At 38.7% G+C, this 12,602-nt stretch overlaps 1 protein-coding gene across 1 annotated transcript in view; it reads left to right on the top strand.

The window, feature by feature from the left end:
• LOC121528360 (protocadherin-15-like) overlaps positions 1-12,602 on the top strand; it is a 246,739-nt gene that overhangs the window by 15,582 nt on the left and 218,555 nt on the right. The window contains exons 2-3 of the mRNA XM_041815789.1: positions 10,843-10,857; positions 11,453-11,518. Of these exons, the coding sequence (XP_041671723.1) occupies positions 10,843-10,857; positions 11,453-11,518 (81 nt within the window). The remainder of the gene's footprint in view (positions 1-10,842; positions 10,858-11,452; positions 11,519-12,602) is intronic.

Consider the following 12,602-nt stretch of genomic DNA (forward strand, 5'->3'; position numbering starts at 1 on the left):
AATTTGACCTTACTTAATTAGAGGAGTTGATGGATGAGGCTAATAAACACCTGAACGAGCTACAGCGAAGAAGCTCTCGAGGAGTTGGGGAGAAGAAAAAGAGTTTTCCCTGTAGGATTATGCGTCTTGGATTTGGGTGAGATCATCTTTTTTTTGTATTTTTAACCTGGTATACCAGTAATTAGTGGTCAATTGCATATTTTTTGTTTTTTGGGGGGTTTTGCTGTGTGGATTTATTGTTTTTTTTTTTTCAGAGGAGACTAGTAAATTATAGACTTTTGCCTTTGCGTTTACATGCGTCACAGACATTATAAAAAGACTTAAAAGACACTTAAAAGTGTTTAGCTAAGGACCAGGTTGCTGTTTCGTTAAGATTTGGACTTTCAGTTTATTGTGAAATTATAAAGACCGAGAGAAAATCTTTAATTTTTCTGTGACCTACTTTTCATTTAGGTTTACACATGACATGTGCTTATGTTCTGGGGAGGTGTTAATTAAATGGGAAGCGCTTTAAACTCATTAAGTTCTCTTGAGAGATTTATTGATTATATTTGTTCAGGATTGTTGTTCATTGCATTTTGATATATTCTTTATTTTCAAAGGTTTTCTATTTTCCTTAACACCCCCCTGTTTGTGTTTAATGCTAGCTTGAGAAAAGTTAAGTGTTACAACTTCACACAGAACATCAGAAAAACAGGATTGGGAGATCCCAGCTGTAATAGCTACCGTACACTGGAATGACCTGGATGCAAAAGAAATATAAACTTGTAAGGAGTTTTGTCATTGCAGGTATTGTGTGACTCCTCCTCGTGGCTGGCTCCAAATCTGCACCGACTTCCTCCAACAGCTCCAAAATGGCAAGGTTGGATAGGGGATATGTTTTAATGACTGTTTCCCTATTCATTCTAAAAATGTTCACACAGGGTGAAAAATGCGTTCTCTGCATCTTCTATCTTCGTTTCTTGTTGGCTTCTCGCCACAATAGCCGCAGCCATGTGTGCGTAATTACACACACAAACAGTTTGCACCTCCCTTCGTGACGTGTTAAATATAGACGCTGTTTCTATGAGCAAATTGCTTTCAGCTTTGATAAATCGCTTTGCATGTGCTAAAATAATACATGTACATTGTCTCCTTCCAGCACAATTGCGTGTAAACGCCCCATATTGCATATTCATTGCAGTGAACGTACTAATTGGATGCAGCTGCGCTATTTTGCACCTTTGAAAGACGCAACTCTTAGCGCAGACTGTTTGTCAATCAGTTTGTACTTTTTATTGCGTGTGCAATGAGTTTGCACATGTTTTTATACACGCAAACCTTTAGTAGATCTGGCCCTAACTTTTTTAGAATAATTTTCAAGTATATTAATTAAGAATAGATAAAAACCTTCAATAAACAATCACTTTTTTGGCATAGAAACAATAGTGCTTGCACATTTGGGACTCTGCAATCCAAAAGTGAGCATTCTAATTCTGAATCATTCAAATTCAAGTAAAGCAATTGGTGTGAAAGTATTGTCATATGTTTTTAAACGTTGTATTAGGTGAATCTGGAATATATTGCTCAGGTTGTTCACCAGTCAAAGATTTATGGGAGAGTGGCAGCGAGAAAAACACTGTGGAAGAAAAGTCATATTAAATCTCGACTACAGATCCTGGAGACTCCATGGTCAAGTGGAAGAAAGACTTTTGGTCGGATGAGACCAACATGGTGCTTTTTGGCACTTTTCTATATACACTGAACATCACCACAAACACACCATCCCCACTGTGAGGCAGTGTTTATTTGTCGACTAAACCTATGAATAAAAATGCTCGTTGACACTGTTTTCACATGAGAAACTAGCTGAAGACTAGCCAAATGGATCTTGATGACTGAAACTGACATAAAGTAAGTTTAGTTTTCATCAAGATGACTAAATCAAGACTAAAATCCGTTACATCTCTCCTCTGTGGGTATATGTGTACATGTGTCCTATGTGTCAGAATATAATTCTATTCTGCCTCTCAGGTGTAGAAAGCAGGGACCCCAGGTTTGGCAGAGTGCATAGAATATACTACTATGATTTGGTACCAGATTAAGGATGATAAAGATGATAAATGCTTGGGATAAAAGTAGACAGAAATGTTTTTGACTAAATCTATGACGGGGAGAAATGACTAAAATTGAGGCATTTAATCCAAAGACTAATCTTAAAGGTACAATGTGTAAAATTTGGCTGCATTTCGCCGAACAGAAACGGTGTACATGGGATATAATGTTTATATATCTATGTAAAGTATGTTAAAATAAGTACGCTTTGGTTTTCTTTTCACAAAATTAGAAAAAAACTTTTTAAATTTACATTACCGCGGGTCGCCCTCACGGAGGCTGACATAACCAACCGCCATGTTGTCTACGGCAACGTTTTGGGGACAGAAAGAGCGAAATGCGATTTTTAAATACGAACATGCCCGCCGGTCCTGAAAGCTACCTGGAAGGCAGGTGGAGAAGAAGACTGACCTTTAATCTGTAAAAAAAATGGTTGCAAAAATGATAAATAAACCCTCACCTCATCACTGCTGTAACTGATGTCCGGCTCACGATCCTTTTTGGTCTTCACAGGCTCTCGTCGCTTAGTGATGTGACGTTTTAGTAACAGATCGGCTCATTCTAAAATCTGAATGCTAGATGTCGCTAAAATGCCAAATTTTACACATTGTACCTTTAAGACTGAGACTGAAATTAAAAGCCCCTATCTGCTCTAATGGAAGGTGGTGGTAGCATCATGTTGTGGGGATGCTTCTCAGCAGCTGGCCATTTAAGTCTTATAAAGGTAGAGGGTAAAATGAATGCAGCAAAATCTAAGAAAATCCTGGAGGATGATAGTTCAGTTATTGTCTGATAAAAGACTTCTGGTGGTTCAAAGTATGCCAAAGCACTTCTGATTTGTGTAGTTTAACATTTCTTTATATTCAGATATGAAGTAGTAGGTCACAGCTAGCTTAGTTTAGATGAAAAGTTATATTTCATTAGTCTAATCTGTCTAAGAAGCACAGTGTAAATTAAACAGCACTATTCCTCTAATAGTTGCTGGCACGGCCAGCTCTTCTCGGTGGAGTGACTCACTCCATGTATCAAATGGATTAAGGCCTAAACACTTAGACACTCACACAGTCACCCTTGTCCACTGAGTCATAGCCTCGTCATGTATATTTGATGGTAACTCTAGCATGTGTGAGTGCAGACAGGCATATGGGGTTGATGGTGTAAACCGTGTAAAGTGGCGTGAATGTGTGTGTGGAGTTTTGTTCCACAGAAACGGTTTCTTAGCAGCATGTGTGTTTGCTGGTGTGTGTGCTGTGGAGATTGTTACTAAGCCAGCTGTCTGTGTTGTGAACATTAGAAGCATTTGTTTGGACTCTAGGGAGTCAGTCAAAGTCACTTTTCTTGTCTTTGTCAAAAAGGGACTTTTTTTTTCCCCCTGCATCACTTGGCATCCTGAACCTGCTCTTTCAGCCTGCCAAATTTAGATGGACAGAATCTGAATGGTAAATAAAGAAGATATTGATTAGCCCACTTTAGATTTGAATAAAGAGGCAGTGTGTGGATGATTAATCCAAAACGGAACGAGCTTTTTGTCATTCACTTGCTGTGATCCTGTCTGAACGTCAAGGTCTATTCAAAAATCTGAAGTCTTTTTTAAATGTGGTTTGCACCTTGAGCACTCCACCACTGATTCCCCCTCATACACCTCTCCATGGGGCTTTTCATCACCTTGACAGAAACCTGGCGTTGGATAGATTTATTCGCTTGCTTATGCACAAAGTCGTTTTAGTGATTATTTTTCCCAGAAACTTTTAAAGAGGAGGCTTGTGTGAGGCGAGAGGAGAATAAGTGCTTACAGGAAGAGTGAGGAAGAAAAGCACACGATGACTTTAGAGGCGAGACATGAGTACACTCTTAAAAGCCTGCATACAAGAGGACACTAACTATGCCATAGGGGGCCTTTTGTTGCATATCTCATAAAAACAAGTGCACTCTTGTCAGGAAATAAACCTGTGACATTTATGGAAGAGGAACAGGTTATTTGCATTTCAATGCAATCGATGTTTCATCCTTCATTTCCTTCCTTGTGTGGGGTTTCGCATTTAGATTTTCAACGGAGTCAACTGAACTTTTAAGCATGGTGGCAGGAAATTACTTCAACACATTATTCAATTTAGGAAGACGTGTGCAAGCATGATTGTTTTCATTTGCATGGTTTGACTTTCTCGCAAATTGCTTTTGTATTAATCAAGTTTCAGCATGCAAAATAGGAAGAATATTCAAATTGACCTCAAAATGTGATTGGATTTATTAGCATATCAGATTTTTAAATGGTTTTCACTCATTTATTTCAATATCTATCTTAATCTGTCAATTTAAGTTAGAGGTCTGAGTGTTCACCATATTTATTTTTCATTATTGTCAGCAGACTGGCAGGCAGAGTGGGTGGGTTGGGGGGGGTGAAGGGAGTGAAACAGACAGAGATGCCCCACTGAGAACAAATGGCTGGTTAGTAATAGATGTGGGGCATCAGCTTACACTGAAGGATAAAAAGGCAGTCAAGCAGGGGATACACATCTGTCATCTGCTGTAACACACCCACACAGACACACATTTACACCAGCTTGTAGAGTGTGATGTAACTAGTGACTATTGTTCCATGGATCATGCGTCTTGCTGGATTGATAACCTGAGATGCACTCTGAGAAAGCCTTTACTAGGGTGGTTCGCTAAACTTGCTGAACACAACTGTGTCCCTGGTTAAGTTTTCTTAACAGCTCAAACTGTTTTGTTGCAGGCAGAGGTCATTGTTTTAACAAAAGACAACTCAAGCTGTGTAGAAGTAATGTGAGTCACTAATGAGTGGGGTTTCTATTAGAATTTGTCTCAACATTTAATTCATTTTTAGATTTCCTGCAAAAGAAAAATAAGTTCATGCATGTTTCCATCCTCTACTGCTGTGCATATAAGGTATCACTTGTGAAAATCTTTTTATAAACACTGTAAAGGAAGAGGCCGTCATGCTATTGGTGGTTGGTAAACTGGTATCAGTACCATCAATAGTAACATTTCTGCAATGAAATTGATTTTTGCAACACTGTCATCACTGGGTCAAATGCAACCAGGGTTGGAAAAAGCATGCAACTACTGTACTCGAGTTGAAATAAAGTTACTTTGCTTACAATTTACTTAAGTAAAAATAAAAGTACTGGTCTTTAAATCTACTCAAGTAAAGTGAATGTTATTTAAAGTTTACTTTTAGTACTGAGTAGCTAATGAGGAGCTATACAATAAAATATGATCTTTCCTTATTGGCAATAACAGCAAGAGAGCAGTTCTCCAACCAGGTTGTTCAGGTAGAGTCAAACCTCTATAATAAAGTAAAATAAGCAGTAAATGACAGTGCTAAATAAACTTTTATAAAGGTACTTTTAACACTTGAAAAGTGTCTATATTTGTCCACTTTATACAGTTAAACTACACTTTCTTTTTTACAAAATGACAGCGCTGCAGTGGCTCTTGAAAATCTGTGGTAAGGTGAATCTCCTCTGGCAAGAACAATGCAGACAGTCGACCTCATAGCAGTGCAATTTATACTGATGAAGCACTATGTATCCTTTGGAAGCCCCTAAGTCACAGGCATGAACTCTAACTAAGTGGATAACTTCACTCATGGTTCAGAAGTGGGGAGGTTTGGATGGGGATGTGTAATCATTCTCTCTAAGTGTTACTGTGTTGTCAACAGAGGTGGAAAAAGTACAGTATTGTACTCTTAGAAAAGTGCAGTTACTCTGGGTAAAACTTACTCAAGAGCACTGATTTCAAAATATACTCAACAAAGTAAAAGTATCTAAAACTACTACTTAATTACAGTAATGTGAGTAAATGAAATTAGTTACTTTCCACTACTGAATGCGACACGTGTTGTAGTGCACAAACGAGGCCCATGTCACTGTTAGCACGGCAGAAAGATATGTGATAGACAACAGCTCAGTCTGAGTCAAGTCATCAGCATGTTTTTTTTTTTTTTTTTAACACTGAAAATTAGCCAAGTAACGAGCCAAATGCTATCCATTTGTGTCAGTAAAAAAACAAAGCAACAAGGTAAAACTTGCTCATTTTGCACAGCGTCTCTGTCGACCTGTCTGGGCTTTAACACAAGCTGTATGCAGCAATGACTCATCTTAGTTTGTCACTGGCTGTGATTTCTATTGTAATGGCTTAACCAACTGAGCCCGACGTTGCTGTAAATGACAAGAAAGGGCCTGGGTTATTAAAAATGAAATAACTGGAAGCCCTCCGTTGTGTTGCTATCCAAGCCTTCATAAGCCCTATGGAGGCTTCCCTTGTAATTCTGGAAGTTGGGTGACTTTCTGCATGGGGTCTGTAGAGAAATCCACACCAGTAACTCCAGTAGCGAGCATCTTCCATTTTTTGAACCATTTTTGGATAGTTTCTGCTACTAGTGGCTAATGCCATCTGCCGTATTGTCTGTTTTGTATTCCACAATGCATTGTGACATGGCTGTGACAAGCAATGGCAAGCTGTTACGTGGTTGTGTCATACTTTGCCAAACTGTGCATGTATATCTTAGAGCAGTGGTTCTCAACTGGTGGGTTGGGACCCATAAGTGGGTTGCAAATGTTTGCTAGGAAAAAAATGTGGTAAAATGTCTGTGTACGAAAGTCCTAAGTGGACATAAAGTAAATTCATACATGTATTTTTTAGGTCTTCCTATAATGATCAGTACATTTTTAGTTTTTCTGTCAAGATTTCTACTAATTTATCTGTGCTCCTTTGCATAATACGGCTGGTTTTCCATGATATTAAGGACATTCCTTGAGAAATCACCAAATTCCCATGCTTTCTTGGGAAAATGGTGTACAATTATATGTATGTCCTTCTATAATGATGTAATTTAAACATGTTTGCTTTGTCCTGTCTGGTCAATATTTTTTTTCTATGCAACATTTCTCCCGATGTAACTTTTTTTTATTGGGTGGCAATTAAATAGGAGGAGGTGGTGGGTCCTGACCAGTTGAGAACTACTGTCCTAGAGGAATAATGAATATAGAAAGAGATTTTGTTAGTACTATGGGGCCAAAGTCACTCGACAGTTTTGCCATGTACATATAAAACCCCTTGAACAGCCAACAAAGTATAGGTTGAAGAGTTTAGTATCGTTCCAGGGTGAGTTTAAATAAACCATGAGCTAGGAAAACATTGCATGGTAAATCAGAAAACCAATCATTTTCTGCTCTGAGATAAGGAAATACAAAGCCTTAGGACACTTCAATCTATATTTGGGGAAACTCAATACTGTCTCCCGTGGCAAGAAAAAAGAGACTCAATACCGATGAATCCTGAGATAATCCATGATGTCACACAGCTGTAGCGCTTAATCACAGAGGGGAAGACAGAGAGAGAGAGTGTGTGAGAAAGTGTAATCATCGTTCCATGAAGCTTTTTTCTAGGTGAGCAGAAATCCATCTTCAGCCCTTCCTGTGTGTTTTTTTTTCTATCAGCCTTGTGGGATGTATAATCATGTTGGATTTCATGATGACTGTAGGTTTTTTGTGTTAATGTATTTCAGTAAAGACTGGTGGATGACAGAGAATCCTTGAATGTCGGTGCTAATGTTTTCCCTTCTGAATGGGACCATTGTAAGCCTTCAGCTTGGGTCAAAATGACTTCTCTTCATGGTAATACAATGAGAGAGGTTGGTGACTGTGAACGGAGGTGGAAAAGCTGTGAGCGATAAGCACATGGACTATTTTAGACCTGTTTTTCTTTTCTGAAAGTGCCAAAACAATGTGTTTTTTCCTTCTACTATTGTTGAAGAGAGGCAGTGAAGTAGTGCAGAGTCTTCTTCAGTATACCCACTTATTTTTCCTTTTACAAAGAGTTTACCTGCCTCTAAATCAACTCTGTTAAACATCATTCAGTAGTATGCTGCTTTTTCCCAATGACGGCAAAACCGTGTCCTGCCTTACGCTGCCTCTAATTGGCTGGTACTCTTTATTGTCTTCAGTGGTTGGTCAGGTAAGAATTTGAGGGTAAGTTAATCAGAGGCAGAGTAGGGCTCCTCATTCTTTTTCAGTTCCTTTGGATATCTCCCTAAGTGAGCAAGTGGTGAACGATAAACTGTTTCAGTACTGCCACAGGTTCATTTTCAGCCACTAAACACGTGTTGTGTTTCGTTATGGTGCACACAGAAGGCCAAAATGGTGTCGCTGTTAGCATAGCATAGTTTTCTGCATTAATTGGTCATCAAATGTGATCTAATCTGCATCTAAGTCACAAGTATAGACAAACACGATCAACTTAACCTATAACCACACAATCATGATATTCAAAGTCTTTGTTGAACATATATACTCCAATAATCAAATGAATAGGTTATTAACATAACTCTGCTACAAAACGGTTCATGGGTAACTCTTATTCTTATGTCAGTTCACTGAACCGGCATTTATATCTTCTCCCAAAAATATCTGGATCCAGGAATTTTTATTTTGCCTTATATTATATTTAATTAGAATGTTTTTTCCATCAAAGAGCTGCCATGGAGCTATGCCGAGTTATTGCTACTGAAAACCAAACATTTCCTGTAATGGTGTAAAGATAATCTGATCTGGCTCAGCGTCTGTAATCTCGTGCAGTGTCGCCAACTCCTACATAAGTAAAGTAGCTATTGGTTGTCCTTAAAGTTGCTGGAAGTCACCAAATGATGGTACCGCCTAATTTGCATAATTGATTGTAATGGACACTGTAGAAGAGAGAGGAATAACGTGGGAGAGATAAAAAGTGAGTTTCAAAAAACGCTAAATATGATTGGAACTACAAATGAACTTTCTTCTGCTGATTATTGGTTTGTTTTCTTAAATTTAATTCAGTCTAGTTCACACTAAAATAAATCACTGGATTATCCAGCGATTTATTTTAGTGTGACAGTGAAGAAATATTTACATTTACATCTCACTCTGTAAACCACAGGCGCAATTCATTTGCAGTCTGGACTTGGAGTGGTGTGGGTCCCCTCTCTGCTCTGACCTGCAGCTGGGAGTGCTGCAGGAGGCTACTGTGCACCTGACCGCCTTTGAGTGCTTTGGGATGGGGGAGGGGCTTACGGCAGCACCCGCTGCTTGTTGAGGACAGTAACTGCAGAGTGAAACGTGCTTTCATATCAGTCCCCAAAACATCAGAAAACTCTCCATTAACACCAGAAAAAGTTGCTAGATTTGTTGCTAGCTGCTTTTGAAAAAGAAAGTTGCTGAGAGGAGTTGGAAAGTCACCAGATTTAGCGATAAAGTTGCCAAGTTGGCAACACTGATCTCGTGTAACCTGCAGTGACCTTTTACCTTTAATTTAATTTAATTGTTTTTAATGTAATTTTAACCCCTTGTTCTCCTGTACTAGCAGACACACAGAGCTCTGTCTATCCAAATCTCCTTGTGACTTTAAATTTGTTTTATTTGTGCTTCTTGGGAAAATTTGATATTTAGTTTGTACTGTTATTGGGAGTAATAATGCTAAGGAAGTTACAAGTACAGAAGGACGAACATGTACCAGTAAAAACTCATTTTTATCTTTATCTCCCAATTTAATGTCAAAGTAAGACACCTGGGTGTGATGAAAACTTTCTTAAAAATAATTTCAGAATGTTAGCACTTAGATTATTATGAATTTATCTTGTTTTCCCCTTTTTGCTAATTTTTGTTAAAGCAAAAAGTTATTTTGATTATAAAATCAGATTGTACCGGATGAAAACGGTCCGGTCCGAACCAAAGCAGATCGGATTGTTCTGTATTTTAATGAAAATATTTAATAGGCAAAATGCATGTTGGCTTTTTTTTTTTTTTTTTTTTTTTTGAAGGACAATTAGACTTCTTACAGGAAGTGCCTGAGTCTAGCACTATCAAAAAGTGTCCAGGCTTCGGACAAATCAAAGGGTATTTTGTGATTTTTTTGACAGTGAATCATGAATTTGTCAGGGGTAAGTTTAAACAAGAAGAAATTTATGTTAAAAATCAGGGACATTTCGGAGGACAGCACAATCTGGGGACAGGGTCTCTTTAAAGTGGGACTGTCCCTACAGATCAGGGACTTCTGATCACCCTATACTAAATCATTTACTCACTCATACTTGAAAGTAGTCTGTATCACTGGCTATATATCCTTTGTTGGATGGTCTCACCGCTACACCAGTGTAGATTTATAGCGTACTGCTAGCCTAAAGTGTAACACTGGAAATGTTAGCTAGAGGAATGCTAGACATTTGTGATCCCCTTCATACAAGCATGTTTTTATCACCAAAGAAAGCAGACTCTAAAAACATGCGTCTTACTGGAGGGAAACAACTGGTATTGGGAGCAGCTGCTAACTAAGCTAATGCTAATATTAGCTCAGCTTTTTTTGCTAAGTTCTTAGCATGTTTTTTGTGAAGGTGTGAGGATTTCTCAGCTTCAACCAGCTAGAGCACTCATGTAACACTCATGCAGAAAGCCTGTAGCTGTAAAAGGACCATATATTTGTTCTTTATTGTTTTGTCTTCGACACTTGCTCGGTAAAGGCTAATATCTGAACCTAGCTATCAGTATTACATATAAAAAGGGTACTGAATCATTTCTGCCTCAAACCCCTTTACTTAATGCATCTTTGCCTCCATATGCCCACACTTCCTCCCCTTTATTTGCTCTAAAGGTTAATTCACGTCTGTTTTTCTTCTTTTTATCCTTCCTCCTATCCTGCCTTGGCTTCTCCTTTCCTCCTCTCTTTCTCCTCTTCCTGGTGGGATGTCTCTGACGGCAGATTGGCAATATGAGGGTAAGACCTTTCTCCTCTTTCTTTCTCTGTTAACCCTGTGCTCAGTCATTGTGCTGGATTATTAACCCCTGCTAACCCTGTAGAGATGGCTGGTTAGGAGGTTATGGCTGTTGTTAACTAATGTCTCGCTTTCCTTCCCTCATCTCTTTCTCAACTAGATTTCATTTGAAATAAATGATTACATTGCTGTTTCCCAACCCATCTATTTCCTCTTAATGAAGAGAAAGGAAAAAGATAAATAAATGTGACATTAGATCCGTTAGGCTTTCCCTCTTTCACAACAAGATATTAAAAATGTCCTTTTAGTTTTTGACTTCCTCTCTCTACTTCTCTTTAGAACTTTTTCTTAAAGTGAACATTCCATTGTTCTCCATATGGTCATACCTTTTGCCACTTTCCTAACTCTCCACTCTTAACCACATTTTCTCTTCAATTCAATCATATGACTGCAGCCATTTTTACTTAAAGGAAAGCTTTTCCCTCTAAATCGTAAGAATGTATTAACCTCTACTCTCTAAGCCTTTCAAAAAGGATATAAAGCAGTAAGATGCTTGAATGTAATGTGTTTCCTCCTCTTTCTTATTCATCATTACAGAATGTAAACTGTCAAGATCAGGACCCCCAGCCACCATTGTTGCCATAGATGAAGAAAGCCCAAACGGTAAAGTATCCTGCTGCTTTATTCCTTAATTCTATGCTGGAAAGAAGTGTAAATACACCATTATAACCTTAAAAGTGCCAAATGAATATTTTATTAAGCATTACCTTTTACGGCATGTTTAACAAACACTGTAAGATGATCCTGACTTCTTCAGCAGATGCTGGTTGGCATAGCATGTAAGCTGCACTCATTAATATTGATCAGGGTGGCAGTTGTTGAGTCACAGTTGGAGTCAGATCCCTGACCATGAGTATCACACATTAGATCATTCAGTTTTAAGGCTGTTTTGATGCAAACAAAAGGAGATGAAAGTGTCTTTTGTTCTCTTTGTGTGTGTTAGTTTGTTTTACAGTGTCATACCTCTGTCAGTGGGACTGCAGCACAATGAAGAATCAAAATGCTATTCTTAAGAAATTATTTATTACTCCATGAAGTTTAGAAACTTGACAATAAGCCATCTCAGCTGGTGCATGATTCTCCAGAAGGGCTGCAATGACTCACAGATGGACCGTCTAAGTCTGTTAGCTTGATGCTAACCAGTGGCCATATGGAAAATGCTATTAACAGGCTTACTGAATTAGTGTGGTAGTTTAACTAAGACATCTATTCATATTCATATTCCTAAGAAGCAATGTCAAATGCACTTAAACTTGCAAGCTTGGAATCATAAGCATAAGTTTTAGGTATGTAGGGCACTTGGATGCCTGGAAACCACCAGCTGTTTTTGGCCCTTGGGAAATCCACAGCACAACCAGGAGCTCATGGCAACCCTACTACCCAACTGGACAGTACACTAGGCACCACATCCGCCCCATACTCCACCCTAAAGGCAGGGTTTTTCCTGCGGAGAGAATTTGGTGGCGGCCACCACTGCCAAATTCCTTACCGCCACCAGCTCACAGCTCAGTTTTTCCAATCGGCTATTCCACCAAGCGTTTTCCTGTCGGGATCTGTCATTTCAGTCATATGTAACTGCAGTTGCATGCAACCACCAGTAGTGGCGATGGCACTGTGTCAAAATTAGCACCGCCCGACCTGCCAAAACATATTTGATTGTGTATTTACTAGTGGTGTAAAGATGATC

Source organism: Cheilinus undulatus, linkage group 20 (assembly GCF_018320785.1).
Source record: "Cheilinus undulatus linkage group 20, ASM1832078v1, whole genome shotgun sequence".
Lineage (NCBI taxonomy): Eukaryota > Metazoa > Chordata > Actinopteri > Labriformes > Labridae > Cheilinus > Cheilinus undulatus.